This window comes from Cydia fagiglandana, chromosome 2 (genome assembly GCF_963556715.1).
Source record: "Cydia fagiglandana chromosome 2, ilCydFagi1.1, whole genome shotgun sequence".
NCBI lineage: Eukaryota > Metazoa > Arthropoda > Insecta > Lepidoptera > Tortricidae > Cydia > Cydia fagiglandana.
In genome coordinates, this window is record NC_085933.1 from 3437030 (window position 1) to 3461098 (window position 24069).

Below are 24069 nucleotides of genomic sequence, written 5' to 3' on the forward strand. Positions count from 1 at the left end.
TGTAAAAAATCTAGAAAAAATATAAGTAAAAGATCGAAAATAGAACACACATTGTTTTTAATTATTGTATCCTCCAACAATAAATCGAGGGCTATCAAAATAACGGTATAAATGATTGTTCAGCGTTCCATCAATATTTCAGCCTCGTCAACAGTGGGCTATCTAGTCCAATTATTGCTGCTATTGATTTTTGACTTGATGTTTAGGTTTCTAGAAGTGTTGGGTATCTTTTTATAAACTAGGTACGGTACCTACTATATTTTGTAAGCGACTCACTAATATCAGAGTTTTAGACGTACATACTCGTACGAGATATTCGATATTTTAAAATGCGCCAGAGCTTGTGTCGCAATATATTTTATTTCATATATAAATTTTCCCATTAATTTTCAGTGCAATATAGGAGCTAAACTCCACGGGGTCGGTGCATATTTTACTTAACAAAAAATTTGTAACAAAACAAAAAACGGGGGGGAAAATATGACACTCTACCCTAAACTTCTGAGCCGGTTCGAAGGACCAGAGGGATGATAACGGATTGTGATTTTCGTTTTGCAGTCCTTTGCCTTCAGAACCCTACAAACTGAGGAGTTTGAGCTTATTACTAATTGTCGTAGGTACAATTATATGTGACGTTCCCACGGGTAAAGGTACCTTATGGTGGTTGGCGCTTACGCTATTATTAACGTCGCTCCAATATTATTGCGGCGCTATGCGACGTAATCGCCAGCCGCCATAAGGTCCCTTTTGCCGTGGAACGTCACATATATGTAAATTCTATTGGCAGCCCCTATTGGACTTAACTTTATTTGCGGAGGAAAGTTTTATTATTTATTGAATAAAAAATATATACTACACTACACATGTTGTGGGCTTACAAACAAGTGCTTATTTTTTCTGTCAGTAAAAAGCCTAAATTACTGGAAAACACGCCTTAACGATAACACTTATAGTATCTACCTACCTACCTACCTATTTTCTTATCTTCAAATGGCCCAAAACCTCGTCAGCAGCTGTGCCAACATTACATAGCAACAAGCAACTACAGAAAGGTCACGTTTCAATCTAATTTCGCTCGTGTAACGTGTAACGACTCTCGCGCATTCGCGCGCATCTGCCTTTGTATAACGAAAATAATTGATGTATTCAACAGAAATGTACAAGCATCGGTGGTTCAGTGGTAGAATGCTCGCCTGCCACGCGGGCGGCCCGGGTTCGATTCCCGGCCGATGCAAGTTTTTTGCATAGCAAATATTTAATATTGTATTAATAATTATTAATAGATTTATTATTTCGTTATTATCTTTGCACTGATAAAATGTTAGATATCGCTAATATAATTAGCGAATGATTAAATACTCGTAGGTATGGACTCATGTGATATCTACTTAAAATTACTAGGCCGGAAGCTCCGGCCCGGCCCCGGCCGGTCTAGCGTGAGTTATCCTTTACGCAACACCGCAGTGTCAGGGTGCCGGCCGCGGAACAGCTGGAACTTGACACCCTTCAGCCAAAACTCCTTCTCAGTGAAGGATAAAGACGCTGAAAGGAAAGGGTGGAATTGGCAGAAATTATGAACACTTCCCCATTCAATGGTAAACTGGCGAGTGTGTACTTTTTGGTAAAGATATATTCAAACATATTATATTGGTGCGAAAGCTGGCGGTGGCGGGATACCGCTCTTGACCGATCAAAGTGGCGTGCTCTTGTGTTGGAGGCCAAGACTCATTTTGGATCATCGCGCCAACCAAGTAAGTAAGTAAGCAAGTATATTGGTGCTGATTTAGACGGCGCGCGAACTCGCATGCGATTTTAGTTACATTGCGAACTTAGGTGACGTCCAAATCAACCGACCGATCAAAACCCGCAATGTAATGAAACTCGCATGCGATGCGCATCGTCCAAATGAGCCCGTCAAACTATCTGACGCGGGTTTGCCGTAAATGGGACGGTATGACCCATTTCAGTTCTGTTCTATATCCGTGTGCGCCGTTATTAGTCCGGCTGCTATTTGTCCGGCGGAGCGCGGGACTGTTTGGCGACATTCATTAACGACATTCAATGCCGAGATCGCTCGTGTTTTGGCCAGATTCACGTGCACTGCTGTTTTGGCGCATTCTTAGAGGATTCACGTTAGACCGGGCCGTGTCCGGGCCGGAGCTTCCGGGGCTTACTTAATTTTCTACGACATAACAGGACCCCTATTCGACAAGCGACGTTTGACGTATCGTGTTGATTTACCGTTGATGTGGGAAAAATCATAAGTTCTCGAATACGTACAATGTCAAAATTTGACATTAACAATCCACAGTTAAGGTGACAAGCAAACCAAACCGAACCACCCTTAGTTTAGAGTGGAGTTTTGGTTGTACCAAATGATATTATCCACCTTTGATGGAATCAACACTCAGTATGCAATAAAATCAACTGTTGATTTGACGTGGATGCGAAATCTGACAGTTGTACATGTCGAATTTGGCCCCAGGTGATCACGTGATGGTTTCCATAGAAAACGATGCGCCGGAAGCTCCGGCCCGGACACGGCCCGGTCTAACGTGAGTCCTTAATTCGGTCAAGCATGGGAGCTTCACACTATCATTCTGATTAATATTTCCGTCAACATTTTTTAATCGTCGATATTGCAACAGTTATAAAACCGTCGTCAAAGTTGTAGGTATTCAAGGGATGTGGTTAACCCCTTCAATCTCTACTATTAAAAATGTATTTACTCTCTAGCCTTGTCTTGCTTTAAAAGTTTTGAATTTGTAAAGATCTAAAAGTATTAAAATTAACTTAATGTTAGTGTTCTATTAAACTATAATTAAATATTAAATACTTATGAACATATTTCTTCAGTAATAGCTCTACCATAATCTTGATATCAAGTAATATCATAGAGTGCACCATAAAGACCGATATTTCGCTAAGTAGAGGTGAACATACCACCCAAGTAAGATTAAATTAGTTTTAGCGAAGCCAGTGATAATAATGTTATATTATTAAATTATCATTCTCATTTATATTATTTTGTATTCTGAGGCTCCTTTTCTAGCTAAGTAAGTAAAGTACATATTTACATAAATTATGGGATCGAAAGACGCTAAGTCCATGCTAAAAGGGCGTAAAATTAATCACTAAGGTTAGTACATTGACGTATATCCAGGACTGGCCTTAACGATCAATAAAAATTGTACCCCATGCCAGTACAGCGGTGTCACACCGCTACAACGCGATTGGTTGATGAGTGTTAAGAGGCCCACTGATTAACAGTCCGCCGAACGGTATCGGCCTGTCAGTTAGAACAAAATTTTGACAGTTCCGAACAACTGACAGGTCGATACCGTCCGGCGGACTGTTAATCAGTAGGCCCCTTTAGACTGCACGATTGGCTCGAATTCGTGAGTGATACCGCTGAACTAGTACCTACTATTTTTAGTGCCCGTAAGGCCCGTCCTTAGAAATTTTACGTCAATGGGTTAGCCACTGTCATACAATCAAAGTTAGGTTTTTATTTTAAAACGATATTCTGAAATAAGGGGAAATTTGTCATGAACATTAAGGTAACATAATATAATATATCTATGTCTAGTAATATGTAGGTATGTATATAATACAGTCAGGATCAAAAGTAGCGGAGCAGACTTATCGGACAACGTGAAAACACTGAAAACGCTCTATATAATTTAGGTTTACTTTTTAGAAACACTTTTTGTTTTAAAAGTTAAAAGCTCTCTCATGAAATGGGTCAATTTTAACTCAATGAGCTCTTAATAATTATTACAATAAAGCATGTTTTACATTTAATTCTGTTTGTCACTGGCCCATAAAGTTAACGTTTCTCGAACCCGGCGATCCCGACGGCATTAATGTTAATACTGAATGTAATGCAAACATTTGCTCTTATCGTTATTCAAAGATGGCGACCTCGAAACTGTTTCCATGGGCTCAGGGGGATTAGTGGAATTGTGTCTTTACATGCAAAAGAGAAAAATAATACTTTATAGCTTGTTTCAGAGTTTTTGATGACACAATAAGGCCAAATGCCCAATAGGTCCCTTTTTATACTGAAAGACACAAGTAACTCCAAACTGATAGTGATTATTCCCAGAATTGAAAGCCACTGAAGTCCTACGTGGGCCATACTGAAAGTTTCTGGATTCTGATATATGAGACGACTTATTTTTTCTAAGTGGGTAGTCCAGAAATTCTCAGTTCGCCCTAAGTATACCTATATAATACCTACATCAAAACCCTTTGACTTATAGCCGAAGGGTGCCGTGTTTTGCGGGTTCCGAGACACACTGCCGCATGAGCCGGCCTAGCCAAGGTTACAATCGCTATCGCTTCGACAACGAAAAGAAAAGCATTATGTCTCTCTATCACTCTTCCATATTAGTGCGACAGTGATAGTTGCGTTTCGATCGCTACGGAGCGTAAGCGATCTGCATCTTGGCTACGCGGCCTGACTCGAGAGCAGACGATTCTACGGAGCCACGCCGTTCTGTATATATACTTAAATAGTATTTAGTTTTAAATTTATGACATTTATGTTTGTGTATTAAGATAGAGTTACGAGTAGACCAAGAAAAGTCATGTACGCAGTGAAAGTATTATTTATACTTCATAATTTCATAGAAGTTTGACTTTTAAAATAATACTTGCACTGCGTGAGCTATCAAAATCGCTGCAGAGTTTTCTTGGTCTAACTCTATATGTAATATATGTACCACTAGGTATATGATTGTGTTACAACAAATAAATTAAACAGTAAACTATTTCAAAGTAATAACTTCGATTTTGCCCACTTCGATAAACTAAATGCTTAATGCAAACTTCGTAATCTGAAGTTTCTGTATCTCCGTCTCTATCAGTTTTGCTTTATTGAAACGACAGTGATGGAGATAGAAGATACGGAAACTTCCAATTTCGAAGTTCGCGATAGAGATAGGCCCCCTGTAGCGAAGCCGGATTTACGACATGAAAACATCACATAAATTATATGGAAGTACCTATATAAGTATGTTAAATGTATTAAAAATCCTTTCTTAGCGGAGCTCTACGACATTCGAAGAATATATATTTCAATCTAGCTTGTGCCCGCAATTCCGTTTGCATGTAATGATAATTGCTTAAAACCACCCCACCCCCATCCCCATGGTCATGGGCCTTAAATTATGTCCATGTTAAATGTCATTTAAATCGGTTCAACGGTCTAAAACATTATTTTTGTACAATAAAAGAAAACCTCAGGAATAGCTCTCACTAAGACGAAAACATATTATAGGCTCACACATTTATGAAAAATAAAAAATGTATATAGATAAAATACATGGATTCAAAAAAGTGACCTAACCTCCAGCCTATGGTCACTTTTCTTTAGTTTTCATCTAGGTACCTAGCTAACTTTAAAATGCTATCTATTTAATTGTCTTGCTCATGCTCGCCTCCGCTTCAACCTAGGTTGCCTGTAGAGACTGAAAAATCTAGCTCGGAAATTGCATCGTCTTTATCTTTTAGGTTAAATAGGTTAAGTTTTAGGTGGAATGCGTGGTATTTCGTAGACGCGGCGGTGCATACAGCTAACTAAGGAACTGTGATGTTTCACCGCACCAGCCCGTAAACATAAAGGCTCTCTTTTTTCTTCAAAATCTGATTACTTAGTTGCATTTGGTCCTCAAAAGTGGCAAAGTAACTTGGTGCAAATTTCGAGTGGTTTTCTTGGACTTTCAATGATTTATAAAAACTCGCACTCGAACGCTCAAAATTCCACTTTCAGAACCACTCATAACGCTCGTGGTTTTTGATTTTGCAATATCTCGCTTGTTCACCTGCTCAGGTACCTATCAATATTAGCAAAAGGAGTTAAACAGCAACTTTGCCCCCTTGTCATTCTTGTCAAACAAATGTCTATTACCAACATACCAGTACCATTATTGTCTAATCTCTAATCTAATCCATGGTCTATGGTAGATATACCTTCTTAGGCTGATGAAAATATATAATATAGCTACGATAAAACAATGGAAACGGTTTCAGTTATAAATTAAGCACCGATCATTAATATTTAAAGGCTCGATGTGTAATCAGTGACCCCACTAATCATAATTTCATACCCTTTTCCCAGCGATAAATATTTTATTTATAGTTAAATTTATAGGTTGCCAAGTGATTAGGACGGTGATTTGCGGTTCGTAACTTCTTGGTGCTTGAGTACCTATGCACCAATTTGACTAGGTACATCCTAATTAATACGTAATAATTAGTTAGAGTAGGTACCTACCTATGCCCTATAATCACTAGAGTTAGGTACGGTACGGAAGTACCTAATAATACGAAATCACTCCATTCTTGCATTTACACCATGCGTTCCATATGTACCTAATTGTTTGATTTGCTACAAACATTGTAGGGAAGGTTACCTCTTTAAGATTATTTTAACTAGGATTTAGGTAGCAGTAAATAACGTAGGTACATCTATGTAAGAAAGCAATAAAATGTACGGTTGCTCTCAAAAACACTTTTGGAATAAAGAAAAAGTTAGTTTTATTTACGCCATCTACGCTCTCACATAAGAAATAAATGGAAAAGTTGAATATAGCGCCATCTATGCGGTTTTGAAGGAAACAAGTAACACCATGTAAGAAGATGTGAGCGTAAGTTGTCTTCTCAAAAGTTCTGAATATATCCGCTAGATGGCACACAAAGATAAATAAAAAAATATACTTCTTCATTTAAGAGCGTTTTATACAGTCGTAATTAACAATTATGTAATTAAATTAATACGATTTATTGGTTCGTGATTAGCAAAGCGCTACACTTACACCATTCTGTAATTAATGTAATATATAATTATGTAATGTGGTCAATTCTCAATTAGTTCACTTTCTCATCACAAGGTGGCACTTAAATCTAAATAACGGTCCCCGCAGTTGTTAACTTGCGTGTAACGAACTACATGGAGTTTTTATTATTCGTATTATTAAACTTTCAAAAAATTAATACTGAAAAACTGCTAATTTCATTCGTAATAAATGCTGATTCTTCATTATGACTAATCAAATCGAGTTTTGTATTGCTTTTGTAGTGATATTATTTCTCAAAAAACTCGTATCCAAGCTAAAATTTAAAAAGATTGTCTGGCTTTGGCACGGCCAAATGTCAAGTGTCAAAATAACTTCGCGATGCCAAATATTGTTGTTTTACATTGTTATTAGCTTTATTTCCGCTAAATGCGTTGAGATGAAGCTTTCCGCGATCCGCGATTTAAAAATGGGACCCCTAAGTGCCGAATTATCTTTTCGCGAGTGCTAGCAATCCGCGTAATCTTCAGAGCTTTAGAATGTCAAATTTGTTTTTAGTGTTTTGTGTTAATTTTTTGGCAAAATCTCATGTAAAATAAGCTTTTATGAATCCGCAAAAAGTGCTGTGCTGTTTAAGTGATGTGTGATATAGCTGCATGGTGTTAAATTCGAGAAAATAGCGTTAGAAAGTGAAGTGAGTAAGGTTAGTTTTTGTTCCCGCTTTTCCCCTGTTTTGGGGTCCAATCCTCAGTTCCTGTCGGCGGCTTGGTGAGTTTTAGACCGTAAGTTATCTACTGAAGGGCATCCAAACTCCATGTATAACCAAATACTACAATAAAAGCTTTCTTTATCATAATAAGCTTGGTAACTTCTAGGTTTTGGTTGTTCATAGAGCCAAGGCAACGAAATTTCAGTAAACGTGTTAGTTTTTGTGCATTATGCTGTTGTTTTTTTACGATATCTTATTTTCGACCAAGATTATTCTGAATTGCATTTTTTTCATTTATAGGTTTAAAAACTCTTTTAGAAGACTGTTTAATGCAGTCATTTGTTTTAGCTTTTGGCTTTTTTCATGTGTCATTTCAGTACATCATGGTCATATGATCTCTATGTTGATTATAAAAGTGATTTTTTGCTCTCTTGGTAAATCTTAACTAGTATTAATTATATTTTAAGTTTAGAGTAAGTTATTTTTAAAACATACAACCGAGAGTAATTAGAACATTTCAATACCAGTGACAAATATAGGAAATATTGAACGGGACTTTGAATACATCCTCGGCATAGGATATTCCCGATTGCCCCAAGGAGAGCTCCTTCGGATCGGAGCCAATGTATGCAAGAAATGAAATTTTAGAATCATGTACATTGTGGATAACGCCCTAATAAATTTTTCTGTGATAATTAGTCTAAGTTATAACTAAGAATACATGGGGAACATGGGGTACCTATGAAAAATACCATGTGCCAGATTCAGACTCGTCAACAGAGGGTTGAATGAGTGTCAGCCAAAGAAATTTCATGTGCCAGGTTCAATTCCAGGCTAATAATATTGAAATAAATTTATCAGGCAATTTCCTTAATAATAATAATATAATAAATTCTTTATTTACGACCATCGAGGATCATTTGTGTTAGTAATATAAATAGTGTTATCCTAGTGTTAGAACTACATAACTATCCTTAAAATAACTATATTTATTTATTTCTGCGTGCGTGTATCAAGCAGCAGTTATTCAAGTACAGGCAATCGATTCTGCCTGCCAACATTCTCAGAATGCTGTTGGAGCTGGCCCTCACTCTGCGCACAAGGGATGTAGCTCGCTTGCGCATGGTGGTGTAGAAGCAGTCTACTCGCGCCTGCGCGAACATCCCCGATGCACTACAGAATTTAAATATTCCTAAAAATTAATCATCATCAAATATATATTATGGTTTGTAGATAGGCACAAGGTCTATGGATGCTGCATTTATTTTTATTGGGGACAAGAAGAAAATGATTTGTTCCTGAAAGCCCTTAAATGTCCGTCTGTCAGTAAGTATGTTGGTAAGTTTGTATGTATGTCTAAAGAATCTTATATTTAAAATAATCAGACTGACATATGACAGATGAACAGATTGACATATGTTCATTGGTAGTGCTAGCTTTAAGTATTGTTAAGGCTACAAGTACCCCGCCTGTCATCATATTGACAGCAAATACTTTAAAAGCTTAATAAACCCTATATTCCTGTCTTTCTGTCCAACCATTGCTAATAGAGCCATGTGGTGTTATATGTCTGTATATGTATGTATGCCTAAAGTATTACAAATTACTAAGGTCACATGGTACTTGAAATAGGCAATATAAAAAATAATTTTATAATGAACCCTATATGCCTGTCTGTCTGTACCTACACACCATAAACATAGACAAAGCTATGTTTTTGACATGTATGTGTGCTGATTTTAATAATGAATAATAGTTTTAAGGTAGATATAGGTAATAAAGGACCCTAAATTCTGTCAGTACAACAAGAAGAAATTATCTGGTATTGTCCTTCTGTCTGTGTGTATGTATGTTTGTAAGTATGTATTTATGCACAAGTAATGTGCAAGCAATCTATGTCAACATGTTATATAGCTCTTTACATTATGTGGAATAAGTAATTTTACAAGGAGCCCTGCCTAGGAGGAAACCTATTGTCTTGTACAGTATAATGATCATCACAAACATCAGTATGGTGCAGTCTGTCTGTCTGTCTGTCCCTACTAAAATTATAAATGCGATAGTAACTTTGTCTGTCTGCTATCTTTTCACATTTAAACCGCTGAACTGATTTAAATGTAATTTGTAATGGATATATTTTGAGGCCTGAGGAAAGACAGAATAGTTTTAATCAATCATCATCATCATCTTAATCCCACCGAAACGAAGAGTAGAAATGGGCAGTAGCTTTATATATTTTTACAAAATCAAAACACTTAAAAATAAAATAAAGTGCACTTTGGTTTAGATTTAGATTTATTTATTTCATAATATGAAATTACAATATAAATTATTTATTATTTTAGAACAGTATTTCTCAAATCCTCATGCTACCTAATGGTGCAGGCTAATGCCTGCATTGCCATGATATTGTCCATCTGTCTGTCTGTCTGTATGTATGTATGTTTGTAAGTATTGTATGTAAGTCTAAAGTTGATAAGTAACTTGAAATTTTCAATCTTTATACATCTTCATATAAATATATGAAGACAATATTAACATGTTAACAGCTGTTGGATCTCCGAATAGTAATAAATAAATAAATAAATAAACAATGTACATATGTATGAAAATAAAGGAATGCCGGAGTGGCATACTAACATACCAAAAGTTATAAAGAGGCAGTTATTCTAAGATTGTGAATGCAGAAATCTAATTTCATCTGAAAATAAGGTGATGAATATATCTGTATGTTTACTGACTATAAGTTAGAATAAGTTTAAGATTTCCAAGAAAGCAAATAAAGTTACTACATATGTTTTTGTATAAACATTATGAAGTATTCAAAGTACAACAAAGTTTCAGAAGTGGGATAATTAATTTGAAAAGTAAATTGGTATAATTAATCTTATTTATTTTTCGTTTTATAATGTTGTTTTTTAAATCGTTTTATAATGTCACTAACACTTTCACTGAAATAATATCTGCCTTTGAACATGGATACTCTTCTGGATTTTCCTAGATTTGTTTTATTTTTAAACAATGTGCCATTACATACTTTTTCTTTTTTTTGTATAATTTCTTAACAAAAAAAATGTAATAATAAACTTATCTCAAACATAGCTGTAAGAAATATGTTTTGAAAAAAGTTTTTTTAAGTTTTATTTCAATAAAAAAGATGTCGTTGATTTATTTACCCTACAACCCTACCTTACCCTAAAACACAAATAAATTTTTCTAAATGTTTTGTGTATTCATTTCATATGGACTTTCTCAAAATTTATTTCTGTGGATATGTCTAAGTATCAACTCTTAAAACACATTTCTAAATAGAGTTGTAATACTAAGACTGCAGAGATATTTTTTGAGACGCACCCCACTACCCTGACCCTATCCTTGGTATCAAAACAGGTAAAAAATGTGGAGTTTCCATGTCTCAAAGGACCATGTAAACTTCACCGGTATATGAAAAAGGTAACTTGGTAATATGGTGGTATTAATAATCTGGTTTTTCTTCAGTGCCTGCTCAGTTTATACCTGGAAGAACCGGAGCTGGCCTGCTCATCCTCAACGGCTTCACCTTTTACATGAAGAACCACCAGGCCCATGGGAAGAAGCAGTGGTACTGTTCTTCAAGAGATGTCCACGGCTGCAGAGCTGATGTCATCACCTACAAAGGCTTCGATGGAAGAGATTATATCTCCATCTTCAGAGGCAAACATATCCACGACCCTCCCCGTTTGAGGCAATGTCATGACGGTAGATTTATTAGAGAGAAAGACATGTTTGCTAGACAATCACTTAAATAATTGTTTTGTATTGAGTATTTTTATCATGTGATGTACTTATTGTTTATGAAGTTCTTAAGCGTTCTGCTGTAGGGACCTGCTAGATTTTAGAGTAAATATTGTGGAAATATTTAAAATACAGTATTCTGATAAGTGTTGAGTTTTATTCACTTCTTAATAAAATTTTGACTTGGTAATTTTTATTAGTAACTTTTTTTCTCCTAGTACCTATATCTGCAACAGTGCTATTTAGAAATTAACTCCTAGGATTTAAATATTGGTCTTCCAATGACACTAGAAACTGACTAGTCTTATTGGATCTGAGTGTTCGTCACGATGTAGAGCATTTATCTGCACTAGACATATATGCTAAACGCAGTACGCGTCAATGGCAGACCAAAACCTAATGCCGCTGTATACACTCGTCGAGAAACCCCAAGACAAGGTAAAAACGAATGTGTACACACTGTTTTCTCGTCTCGCCTTTCCCCGATTGCGGTCGGTTTTTTACCGCGACTCAGCGATAGGCCCTCGACGAGTGTGTACAACCGCTATAAGATAACCGGACGTAAGGTAATCGGTTGCTAAAACGTGTAACCTTTCAGACATCTACTACCTCCCCTCCCACCGCACCGGGAGCATGGTCCTCATCTTCAAAGACAACAAGTACTGGATCAACAACCGCTACCAGAACACCATCAACTGGACCTGCAGAGACCGCAAGCGCCTCGGCTGCAGCTCCTGCATACAGACCACCGTTGAAGGCCGATATCTTAAGCATAAGGGCTTTCATAACCATGCCGATAACTATACTAAGTATAATTTTAATGATTGATCAATGAGAAAAACAGTTTTAGACAGTCGTGGTTGGGTTAAAAGCGTAAAGACACTTTCACCACGATCATCAAAATTCCAAGATTAGCGGTTCGCCCTTGATTGATGTATTAAAGGCCAGAGCACACCGGCTAAATATTATAAAAATGTAAAGGAATTTGTCATACAATTCATGTACTTACTTAGAACTTTCCTTTTTTAATAAATGCTGCTTCGTGCATATCGTGCGTAGGTACTTTTTTGTAACAAATAACTCGTGCCAACCATGGCTTTAATGACGGTATTTTGTAATGACTGTATTAGAACAGGGGTGTCCAAACTATGGATCTGAGGGCCACACGGCACCTAAAATGTATTTGTCTCTGTTTTTCCCGCCCAGCTTCTGCGGGCCGTAGTTTAAATACTCATGCATAAGACTAAAAATAATTTACTTAGGCCCACTTGCACCATTCCACTAACCCGGGGTTAAGCGGTTAAACTATTAACCTAGTGTCAAATTGTATGACTAACCATGGCAACTCCTGGTTTAATCTGTTAACCCCGGGTTAGTGGAATGGTGCAAGTGGGCCTTACTCCTACATTAAGGTACTTACTTAAATGCCCATATTGATATAAAAGAGTTAATGAAAGGACTAGAAATCATATAATCATACGATAGAATTTATTTCATTTGGCTGAAAGACGAGTATTTTTAATACTTTGGTATTGTACATAATCTTTTCCTAGTTGCATTTATAAAAGGAAATATTACGTTCCCTGTATTTAATTAGCATATAAGGGACTAACATGTATTTAGCATTCCTTTTGTGATAATATTAAAATTTCGTATACATTATGTACTTACTGCCCCAGCACATAATGTGTGTTCTGGAGTTCCAAGTGGTGGTGGGTCAGTATAGTATTATTAAATACTTATAGCGACATTCATGTAATAACTGTAATATAATATATTATCTGGTATTGGATATATCAAGCATTGCTCGTTGGAGTTAAATTCAATTGGTAAACACAACATTTGCTCCCACCTTTTAATAGATCTTAAGAACTAAATTTATATAGTATGTATAACATTGTGCTCTCTCTAGCATGTAACGGCGTATCGTTCATTTTCCCAAACTAAAGATCGTGACTATGTTAAAGACATAACATAGCGGCATTTTATTTTCCAAAACGGTCGACAGGCGGCGCTAGCTGTTGGATCATTCACCTTGCCTTAGATGGCTTTGATGGTTTCAAAAAATTGCCATTCAAGATTATATCATACCTTACTAGGCAGAAAACTTAATTTTGAACGGCAGAATGTCTAATCCATATTTGCCGCTTTAAGCCAACAAGTTGCTCTTACATATACGGACTCCTGCGCATCGAGATTTGCAAACATTGCAATTTGAGATTATTTCTCAAGGGAAAAGGTTTACTTTTGTAATTAGTGTATTCCATTTCATATTCCTAAATCGTACGTTGTATACTAGTTCTGGTACTTTTTATGAAAAGAGTACTTAACTTTGTGCCAATTTGTATAGTCTCTTGCCAATACGGAAATGGTTTCTAACGCCCTAGTTTTAAGGTCCCATTTCGAATGAAATGTGTATAAATATCCTAGTCACATACTGTTCTCACGATAAAATTGTGCTTAAATCTATTTATTAGGCCGTGATATACTTACCAACCTACGTATTTTCATAGATCTAAATTATTATATACCTACATTATATATAATTAGTTTAATTTAGAAACTAGATCCACGCTCATATTGTTGCATTTTTTAGTCTGATTTAGAGCATTGGTTTTATAAATCTAACTACTATGATATTGGCTGTGTTTTATTTTATTATTACACACAAAAACGGCGATTTTTAGGACGAAGCAAGCAAATATGTGTCACATGCGAACAGTATGGTTACGTACCATATGTGAAATTAGAAGCTTTAAGGCCTGTGCACACCGGCTGCGTGTGCGTGACGTGCACGTGCGCGTGCGGCGTTGTAGTATACAGATCCTTATGAGAGATGGCACACCGCTTGCGTGACGTGTGCGTGTGCGGCTCCAACATTTTAGCGCACGCACACGCGCACGTCACGCACACACAAGCCGGTGTGGCTCGGCCTTTAAACTTGGTATGCATGAACCAATTAAAAGCTTATAGCTAGTAAGTATGTATATACTGACATCCTACAATAAAAATCATTTTAGATATAGTGGCGGAAGAAGGGGCAGGCCTTTGCCCAGCTATGGGACACAAACTAGGCTATTAAAAAAAATAGATATAGGCATCTATGTATGTATTTAAGTTTTTTTAACGACTTTTTTATTATAAAGGAAGAGTTTCTATTACCTACATTCGATATAAATCCGTAGTCAGATAATTTTCTCAAAGATTTTACTTATTTGCTGTGAATACATAAGTGTATACCCATATATTTACACTTGCAAATCGTAACGTGTACGACGTGTATGTATATACCTATTCGGACTTAGTCAAATGACCTTGCTCGGGGCATTGACGCCTGTCCAGATTTCGTCCATCGCAAAACTTTGCTAAATTGTCACTATCGTAAAATAAATGCTGTGAGACTCATGAGACTTTTTGAGCCGACACGATCGCAAAGCTTTACTACTATAGATCGTTTCATACACGACGACGCGTGCCTTGATTCGTATTGTCATGTTATTAAAGGTTAGATTTGACAAATCGTCATCGTGATACGAAACATATCGAAGTATTAAAGGTTCTTACACCATTGACGGATCGATTCGGGAAATGAATTAAAGACTCACTAGATATGAAATAGTAAAGATATGTGACGTTCCACTGCAAAAGGTAAGGTAAGGTAGGTAAAGGTTATGGCGGCTGGCGCCGCGATTCGGGCAATGAATTAGATATTCACTACGAGTAGATATGAAATAGTGAAGATATCTTTACTATATCGTATCTCTATAATCTCTAATTCATTTCCCGAATCGCGCCGTGAGACTCGCACGAATAATGGCTCCACTACACGATGGGCCAGCGCCGGCCACTCCAAGGGACGCATTTATGCATAAGAGGGAGCAAGTGATATTGCTATCTCATTCTACCGCATGGCTGCGTCCCTTGGAGTGGCCGGCGTTGGCCCATCGTGTAGAGGAGCCATAAGACTTTTTAGCCCGGCACGGTAGCTACTGGGATTTCTTGAAAAGCGTATTTTATTATTATATATGTATATTAGGGTCGCGTTTGTGAGGGTTATCTTTGTAACTAAGGCATCCTTCGCTCTAATACTGACGTACTTGTGTTGATCTAAACTTAAAGCGATAAGCGGCACAAACTTGAGTACAATAGCGGTGTCTGTACGAGTTGAGTTTGTTTGTATATAAAATAAGTGTTCCGTAAACAAAGTTTTGTACGGAACACTAAAAAGAAAAACCAACTTCAAAAAGGATAAAATCTATCAGCAGTAGGAGGCTAGGCGGACCAGTTGTTAGCAAAAGTATTGCTTAGAAACAAGAGCGTGCGTTGATCTTTTTTGAACACCTCACCCGCTTTACGCTTTAGAAAACTTGCGACGGAAGCTAGGGACTTCGCATTCGCACGAGTATCATCATCTCAGCCTATATACGTCCCACTGCTGGGCACAGACCTCCACTCGAGCGCGAGAGGGCTTGGGCTATAGTCCCCACGCTAGCCCAATGCGGATTGGGGACTTCACATACACCTTTGAATTTCTTCGCAGATGTATGCAGGTTTCCTCACGATGTTTTCCTTCACCGAAAAGCGACTGGTAAATATCAAACGCACGAGCACGCGCACGAGTATATCGCTAGCATTTTATGTAAAATGTATACTACTATGGAACGACGGCGACGGGTAACGAGATACAATTGAAAGTAAATGAAAACTAGAAATGTTTGCTTGATTTTTGTCTTATCGATTGAGCCAATTTAAAGTCTGCCCTTGCAGATATATCATATATTCAAGTTTCCTTGTTAATTTCATGGCATTTGCCCTTGATTAAATCGTGTATAAATTAAATATAAATACGTAAATTTTAATGGTTGTCAGCACGGTATTTTAATTAAGGTTTTAAAGTAATAAAATACCATATAAAAATATTCATACCGTGTATTATGTAAACGCAGGCACGGAAGAACCTCTGCTGCAAAAGCAGACGGAATAACCTCAGATGAAAACCATCGCCATTAAAGATCTATTAGAGCGCACCCACACTACATATAGCGATTTGCGAGCGAATTGGAAGCGTGCGCGCAACGAGTTCGTCGCGAGAGCACAACGATTTCCCTGCATACTAGAATGCGAGCGAAGTCGCTACTCGCTTCGGTTCCAACTCGCTCCCAAATCGCTAGTGTGGCCGCGCTAAGTGTATAAAAACGAGTAAACGAGTTTGTCCACAGTAAATTCTCATCAACAGTGCGATGGCGAGTACAAGTATGGCTGCAGGGTCCGATTACCATCAGAGGCCGTACAATTCTTTACATCGTCATGGTATAAGAAAATGTTATGAATGAATAATCCAACAGCCTGCTCGTTTCAGTAAACTTCATCCAGACCACCATCGGGCGCACTCTCGCCATGTACGGGCACTACGCGTACTTCCGACAATGCCTGCTCAAGAGCGGCGTGCGCTGGACGTGCAACAACCACACCTCAAAGCGGTGCAAGGCTTATCTGATCATATCTGACGATGGGCGCGTCATCAAGCATGTGGACACACATACGCACGGCCCGGTGTCGTATTATAGGTGTAGTGATGGCACGTATTCGAAAATTATCACGAAACCATCAAAAGCGTTAAAAAATTCTAATGTTGTTAAAGAAGAAGGTTCATTTCAGTGAGGCTTGGTTGAATGTTTATCTGGGATGGAGCGATGATATTTCATGGGATAAGAGTTGGGTTGGGTGGCAGCTAGGTGAAAGGATTGAAAATTCGCACATAGGTTTCTAACTATAGATTATTATATGTTTTTTTTTTTATAATTACCATATGCCATATAAATGTTATAATACATGTTACATATTATTATTAGCTAATTGGTAATCTTCGTAAAAAGTCACTGTAAATGGATTCTTATATTATTGACATAAAATCAACTTTCATTATTATTGTTGCTGTTGTTTTTATTCATAATACAAAATAGTTTGAGTAAGAAAATAGACAAAGTAAGAAACCTCTTGGATGGACAGGAAAGATATGACAAACGTGGTTGCTTAGTGAGAAAGGAAGGAACAGTATGTCTTCAGCATCGTCTATAGCATCGACCAAGGGTAAAAAAATCTTCAACAGAAATCATCACCTTCTTTTCAGAAGTCTACTAAAAAGAGCAAGCGAATGTTTAAATTCTTCCTTACATCCTAATAGGTACTAACTTGACTAATGTTTCCAGTTCTCCTCGTCAAAGGCCGCACCGGCAAAGACCTGCTGATGCTAAACGGCTACACATATTACCAGCACAAAATCCTCAGGGACGGCTTCCGCTGGAGCTGCACCCAGATGGGATCCAGGTCTTGCCGAGGGTTCCTCCACGTGACCAATGAGATGCTCGTCGTCAGGGCCCATACAGAGCACACTCATCCACCTTCTACTTACTTCTTGGAGAAGATTAAGCAGCAGTACGCTAGAGAAATTGATGTAAGTGGTTTTTTGAGTTGGGATCTAATCAACCAAGTGACAGCAGAGCCGACATCTTTCATATCATATTTATCATCATAGTCGAAGTTGATTTGCTTAATTTCATTTTAATAATAGCCCCTTCATCCTGGCAAATTGTCATAATTCAAAATAACATGATAGTTTTGAAAAGCTCCTACATTCTTGTGTATTTTTTGTTTTAGCTCAAGAAAAGCTCATCCGACGAGGACGAAACTTCCCTATCTTCGCTGAAGATCGCTAGCATACAGGGCCGCGTCGGGTTTTAGCCCAACAGTGCCATAGCCTTTGTTATAATCATGTTCTAAGAAAACGAAACTAGACAGAGCATCTGATTTATACAACCTTGCTGTGACGTTATACTTGGTACATGCGCACAGGCAAAGGTTCTTGAGTGACGACCGTTTCTCAGAAAAAGAAGCGAGACAAGCCTGGTAAAACACAGCGAACATAATATTGAAGACTGTTGTCTTTAGCGTGATGTACTTGACTGACGTTTCTTCTGCCTCTTCGTAGTTACACGAGGTCAAGAACAAACGTCAGAACGATTGTATGAAGCGGATGCTCTGGTCTATAGCTTATACTCTTTGGATGACGATGTCTCGAATAATAAGGATCATTATAATAAAATCATATTAATCTTTAGTTATATAATAAGTACTTAGATTTTACTTTATCATGGTATGCATTTTTTAATTAAGCGCAACTTTACCAGTTTACATATTAAAACACATCATGCTTTGCTTACCTTTATTGTTTCACCTTTCTTTAGTATAAAGTTAAATAAGTTAGATAATATGTAACATCTCATCGTATTGGTTCACATATTCAATGTTGGTATTTCTTTCACAGTCGAATTCTACCTTCGTCCCAACGGTCGGATCAACTTGCGCCTCAACGACTTCACGTTTTATAAGCACCTGAAGGCCAGGACCAACGCTCACCGCTGGAGCTGCACCGCCTACGGCTCCAAGTGGAAGTGCAAGGCCCACCTCGTCATCACCGATAAACTCGAAGTTCTCAAAGCTAATGTCACCCACAGCCACCCTCCGAGCAAGAAGAAACCCACTTCTAAAAAAAGCGACGAAATACGCAAACTAGAATTCATGAAACAAGTTGAACTGCAGAAGATCGCCAAGCCTAAAAAGGAGAAGAAAGAGAAACAGCCTAGCATTCGCGTAAAGAATTTTGATAACCCAGAAATGCAACTTAACCCTATGGATAATCCTGAATATGATGATCTTGGTTTCGGCGTCGAGCCACCGATGTCATCCTTGCAAGATTATTTGGTAGCTCACAGTGTTTTCGCTGATTACTAGTTGATAAGTTTTTCTGAGTATATTACTATGATATTTTTACATCACAATATGCTTATTCCTAGTAGTAGATTAGATTATATGGCGAATTCGGTTACCTAGTTGGTTGAATGCATCTTTATCACTGCCAAGAAGATTTTAGCTGCTGGTAACTCACTTATATCAACTCTATTGGACGCTGTATCCAAATTTTAATGTAAAAGTAATAATTATTAATGATGCTTTCAGCCAAATATTTTATCACTCATCAATGTATACCATTAGAATTAGAATATCATTAACCTCTAAAGATATCCTTTTAGTTTAGATGAAGCTAATTTTATACCACTATTAGACTCGCGTATTCAAGCAATTTAAACATATATAGAATGTGCCTTTGTCAAAATAAATTAAGTGTCTTTAAGCTGCGTAGCTATAAACCGTATTTAGAAGTTAATTTTGTCTACCAGGAAAGTGTGATATTTTTTGCATTTATTGACAAGTCCAGTATTATGATGTGATTAGAAATTATGTGTTTTAATCAAATATTACGTGTAGTTTTAGCGTGTAAGGTCTCTTTCGTGATTATTATCACAGTATCTCGGATTTAAGATCTCATTTTATTCTTGAAATTTGTCTGATTTGTTTCCTATGAGACTGACGTTAGTATTGTGATTAGTTAGTGTTTTTTTCTTATTAGTATAATGGTTTTACTCAACTACTTATAAACAGTGTGGTGTTGCTTTTTTAATTATTATTTTTGATTTGCTCTTTTCCTTCGATTACATTTTTTATCAATCTTAACCGTTTGTTTTATGCCAAATCTCTACATATCCTTTCTTTGTAAACACCTATAGGTACTTAAGTGGTTTGAGCTCGAAATGAAAGTTTAAGTCGGGATGAAAACTAAACATTTATAGCGTATGTCTGACTTCGAATTATTTTCTGTAGAATCGATGCTACGGCGAAAATGATTATAACACCGAACCACATATTAACATAAAAACAATAAACGAATGTTATTTGGTTTACATAAATTGTGTGAGTAAATAAATAGGATTCTTATTTCAGCCAGTTTAGTATAACGTGTCCAGTTATTACAAGGTGGTCAGTAGACGATTTATCCTACACAGACTTCCAACTAACATTAAATTAATTTTACGGTTTAAGTCACGTATATTTTAGGCACTCGTGCGACAAGTTTCACAGAGCCTAGGTATACTGCGCGCGACTAACTTGATCGCTGGGCAGCACTGTTAGAGCTTACAAAAGGTGACCTAATAGGCTCTCCGAAACAAATCGCGCGAGTGACTAAAACTAAAAATACGTGGGTTAAATCGTAAAATGACTTTAATATACAAACTTTTTAAATTATAACCCGACCCCAAGTGATAGGACATGGGCAATGGAATCATGACAGCACCAAGTTAGGTACATATATATTATATTTGATAAATTGGTAATTTGTCTTTCAGGAATCATTCAAATGGAATCCGGGGAACTACTCTACATGTACCGAGGCTACGCTTTCACGAAGAGGAAAGTCCTAGCTAACGGTCTAGCTACACGTTGGGTGTGCACCAAGAGCGACATTTGTTCCGCGTTTCTCCGCATGGACAAAGATCAGAAAATCATCGCGTCCAAGAATGTACATAATCATGCACCTGCTATTTATGTTAGGATTAGCAATGGAAAGTATATCAAGTTAGCAATATAATGTGCGCATGAAAAATATTTTATGATTGTTCAATTAAACACGTTAGACAACGAATCGACACGAAATTACCCAAAAATGTGATTCCGCAATTTTTTGTAATATTTTTATAAAGATATTAAAGATTAAAAAAGTTACATTTTTAACACATGTTTTACTGTCCTAATGTGCAGTGAAGATTTTAAACAGAATCCTCATGTTTTATAAGGAGATAATACTTTTTTTTTGCATATATTTTGGCGTAGCCGTGTGACGTGACGTCACAGAGCGAGGTTTTTTGTATAGGGCGTTTTTACGCGCGCAAACTAGAATTCATGAAACAAGTTGAACTGCAGAAGATTGCCAAGCGCATTTGTGTGTGTGTGTGTGTGTGTGTGTGACGAACTCCTGATTATATCACTCCACATACCCAATAATATTTTTTGCACAAAAAGTACTCCAAATGTACGGTTTTACAGGAATCATCGAACTAACAACCGGCAGACAGCTCTACATATACCAGGGCTACGCTTTCAAGAAGTTGAACTTTTTGACTAAAAGCAAGGTTACTAAATGGATCTGTACTAGAAACAGTATGTGCTCCGCATACATTCACGTAGACGAGTATCAAAAGGTCGTCGCTTCCAGAGCGGTGCATAAACATTCTAAACCCTTATACCATATTACCAGCAATGGCAAATATATTAAAATTTAAACCAGACATATCTAGTTTCTCTTCCATTTGTTCCGTGGACATTGAAAAGATTACCAGTCGAAAGCTTGAAAAAGCATCAATATATATATATATTATATAGGACTAGGTACTAATTTTTTTATATATTTTTTTTTACGTACGATATATAAACGTCTGATAAAAATGTTTTTATTTTGCACACATTAGGTACCTTGTTTTCCACTGGTTAGTCCACGCCCAGTGCCTGAAGTCGAATGTCTCTCATCCCATTTGAGATTACAAAGCTACGTTATTATAAAGCCTATAAGACTTTAATTCACTAGGATTAAATGAGCAATGAAGATTACGCCATCGTCCATGAAACCTCGAGTAATATTTAATTCTTCATAGTACATCATACGCTTTTCTTCCGCCCTACCCCTTCATCCCCCCTTCATGTCATTTGATATTTACCAGTCGCTTTTCGGTGAAAGAAAACATCGTGAGGAAACTGGATTAATCCCAATAAGGACCGGACTAAACCCTCTGGATTGGAAGGTCAGATGGCAGTCGCTTTCGTAAAACTAGTGCCTATTACGCCAATTCTTGGAATTAAGTCCCAAGCGAACCCCAGGTTCCCATCATCATCTCAGCCATAAGACGTCCACTGCTGAACATAGGCCTCCCCCTTATGGCGGGGGTGAATGTAATCCGTAATCGCCACGCTTGGCAGGCGGGTTGACGATCGCAGTCGAGTACACCGAATTTGAGGGACGCTGCTGCCCGTCCACCGGTGTTCTTGGACGTAGTTTAAGGACATACCCGGGTTCCCATGAGCCATAGAAAAATGCCAGGATAACGCGAAGAAGATCATTATAGTAAGTCTTCATACCCGTCATCAGTTAACTTATAAATATTCATATCTTTTAGGATTAATCGAGCTAGTAAATGGAAAGGAGATATACGTGTACTGCAACTACGGATTCTACAAAAGAAGCGATTTGAGCAAAGGCGGCTCTCGTTGGACGTGTACTTCTAGCAAGAAATGCAATACATACTTGCACCTTGACAAGCACTTTAACGTCAAATTCGTCAAGGGTAACCACAACCACCCGCCGTCAAAATACCTTATGACGAAAATTGGAAAATATTTAAAAATAAAATAATTTAAGATTTAATGTTGTGTTTAAAAATATGAGAAATCTTTTAATACTTTAGGTTACTTCGAATTCCTTGTTGGGCACATTGCATTTGTATATCAACAAATTAATGTAATACGTACTATAAGGTGGTAGATAAAATCTTTTAAAAATAATAGAGTTTATTTTAACTTGTTGATTTTCATTTAAATCTCGTCACAGACGGAGCGATAATATATCGGCAGATACCGTCAGAGGCATCTGCAGAAGCCTTCCGATAAGATATATATTACAGCTTCGTGTGTGGCCTCTGTCAAATAGTACGTAAAAGATATCGGCAGATGCCGTATCTGACGGTATCTGCCGATATATTATCGCTCCGTTTGTGATATGCTTTAAACTTGGCAACTCTACCACGAGAGCGATGGACTTTTTGTCGTGCAATAATCGTACCAAAGCTCTAATTGTTTCATTCGGTTGCATTGTAGAAGACAGCAATTAAAGATTGTCGAAACAAACAACACCTGATAGAAATACAATATAGGCATGATACAATTTAATTTTATCGGGTCTATCGCGATTTCTTTTTGTTACACTGGCTACACGAATCGTGACCACGGATAAGTGCGTGTGATGTCCCAGCAAATTATCCAAACAGAACTATCCTTCAATACAATTTTCCAGGTACTATACTAGATCTAGCGAATGGAAAGAAAGTGTTCATATACGGCGGCCACTCGTTTTCCAAGCAAATTAACCTGACGAACTGCCTGACCAGATGGCGCTGTAACAAATGCGCCACTTGCAAAGCTTACATCCACATGGATGCCTCTGGCAACGTCATCAAATCCAGACTTGATCATGACCATGTCCCTATGAAGTATCATCGGTTGAAAAATGGAAAATATGTAAAAGCCTAGTCTTTCGCGCTCAAGAAACTAGGAACCTGACATCGTGCAGGACCACAGTTGAATAAGACTACCTACTTAACACAGTAGACATACTAGATTTAATACATTTTCATTTCTCATGCTCTAAAAGAGGGTCATTGTTGTTCTAAAAGGTGTGCAGAAAATGATACGTTTCTGCACTGGAGCATTTTAGGTTCCAAGTACGATTTTATTTTTACGATAAGCAATTGTTTGGGTATAAATGGATTGGTTATACAATTTCCATTCTGATATTTGACTCCCCATCCCATAAATGACGATACTTTTGCCTAAATTGTTAATTGAAAGTACCCTCAAATAGAATATAAAAATTTATACATAGTTATGTTTAAAAAAAACACATGCATTTTACTTTCCTCTACTACCTCAACTATTACTAACTACCTCGGCATAAATGAGTGCCTTTTATCCCTTGGTTAACAATCTACTATTATAGGACAATAATAAAAATCACTGTAGGAAAAATCAGAGTTTTTCTTTACAAATCCGTACCATTTTTTTCAGGTGCCATACTAGAACTAGCGAATGGAAAGGAAGTATTCATATACTGCGGCCACTCGTTCT

The 24069-nt window shown here is 37.3% G+C and overlaps 2 protein-coding genes and 1 non-coding gene across 3 annotated transcripts; all 3 read left to right on the forward strand.

The window, feature by feature from the left end:
• The first annotated feature begins 1163 nt into the window (after positions 1-1163).
• On the forward strand, positions 1164-1234 carry Trnag-gcc (transfer RNA glycine (anticodon GCC)). Its single transcript has one exon. It is a non-coding gene; the product is annotated as a tRNA-Gly (tRNA).
• Positions 1235-17223: 15989 nt separating this feature from the next.
• LOC134673600 (uncharacterized) lies at positions 17224-18561 on the forward strand. Its single transcript, XM_063531603.1, has 2 exons — positions 17224-17737; positions 17941-18561. The coding sequence occupies exons 1-2, from the start codon at positions 17483-17485 to the stop codon at positions 18022-18024; spliced, it is 339 nt and encodes a 112-aa protein (XP_063387673.1). The 5' UTR covers positions 17224-17482; the 3' UTR covers positions 18025-18561.
• LOC134671838 (uncharacterized) lies at positions 18559-19854 on the forward strand (the record flags this gene model as incomplete). The annotated part of the gene is made up of 1 exon (XM_063529693.1): positions 18559-19854. A coding segment is annotated over one exon (516 nt), but the record flags the coding sequence as incomplete, so codon positions are not given.
• Between the last annotated feature and the right edge of the window lie 4215 nt (positions 19855-24069).

What these genes read in the sequence shown, in the direction of transcription:
- LOC134673600 (XM_063531603.1), top strand. Translation starts at nt 17,483, where the DNA reads ATGTTTCCAGTTCTCCTCGTCAAAGGCCGCACCGGCAAAGACCTGCTG. An exon ending in AGTACGCTAGAGAAATTGAT is followed by an intron (nt 17,738 to 17,940) that starts GTAAGTGGTTTT and finishes TTTTTGTTTTAG; the next exon opens with CTCAAGAAAAGCTCATCCGA.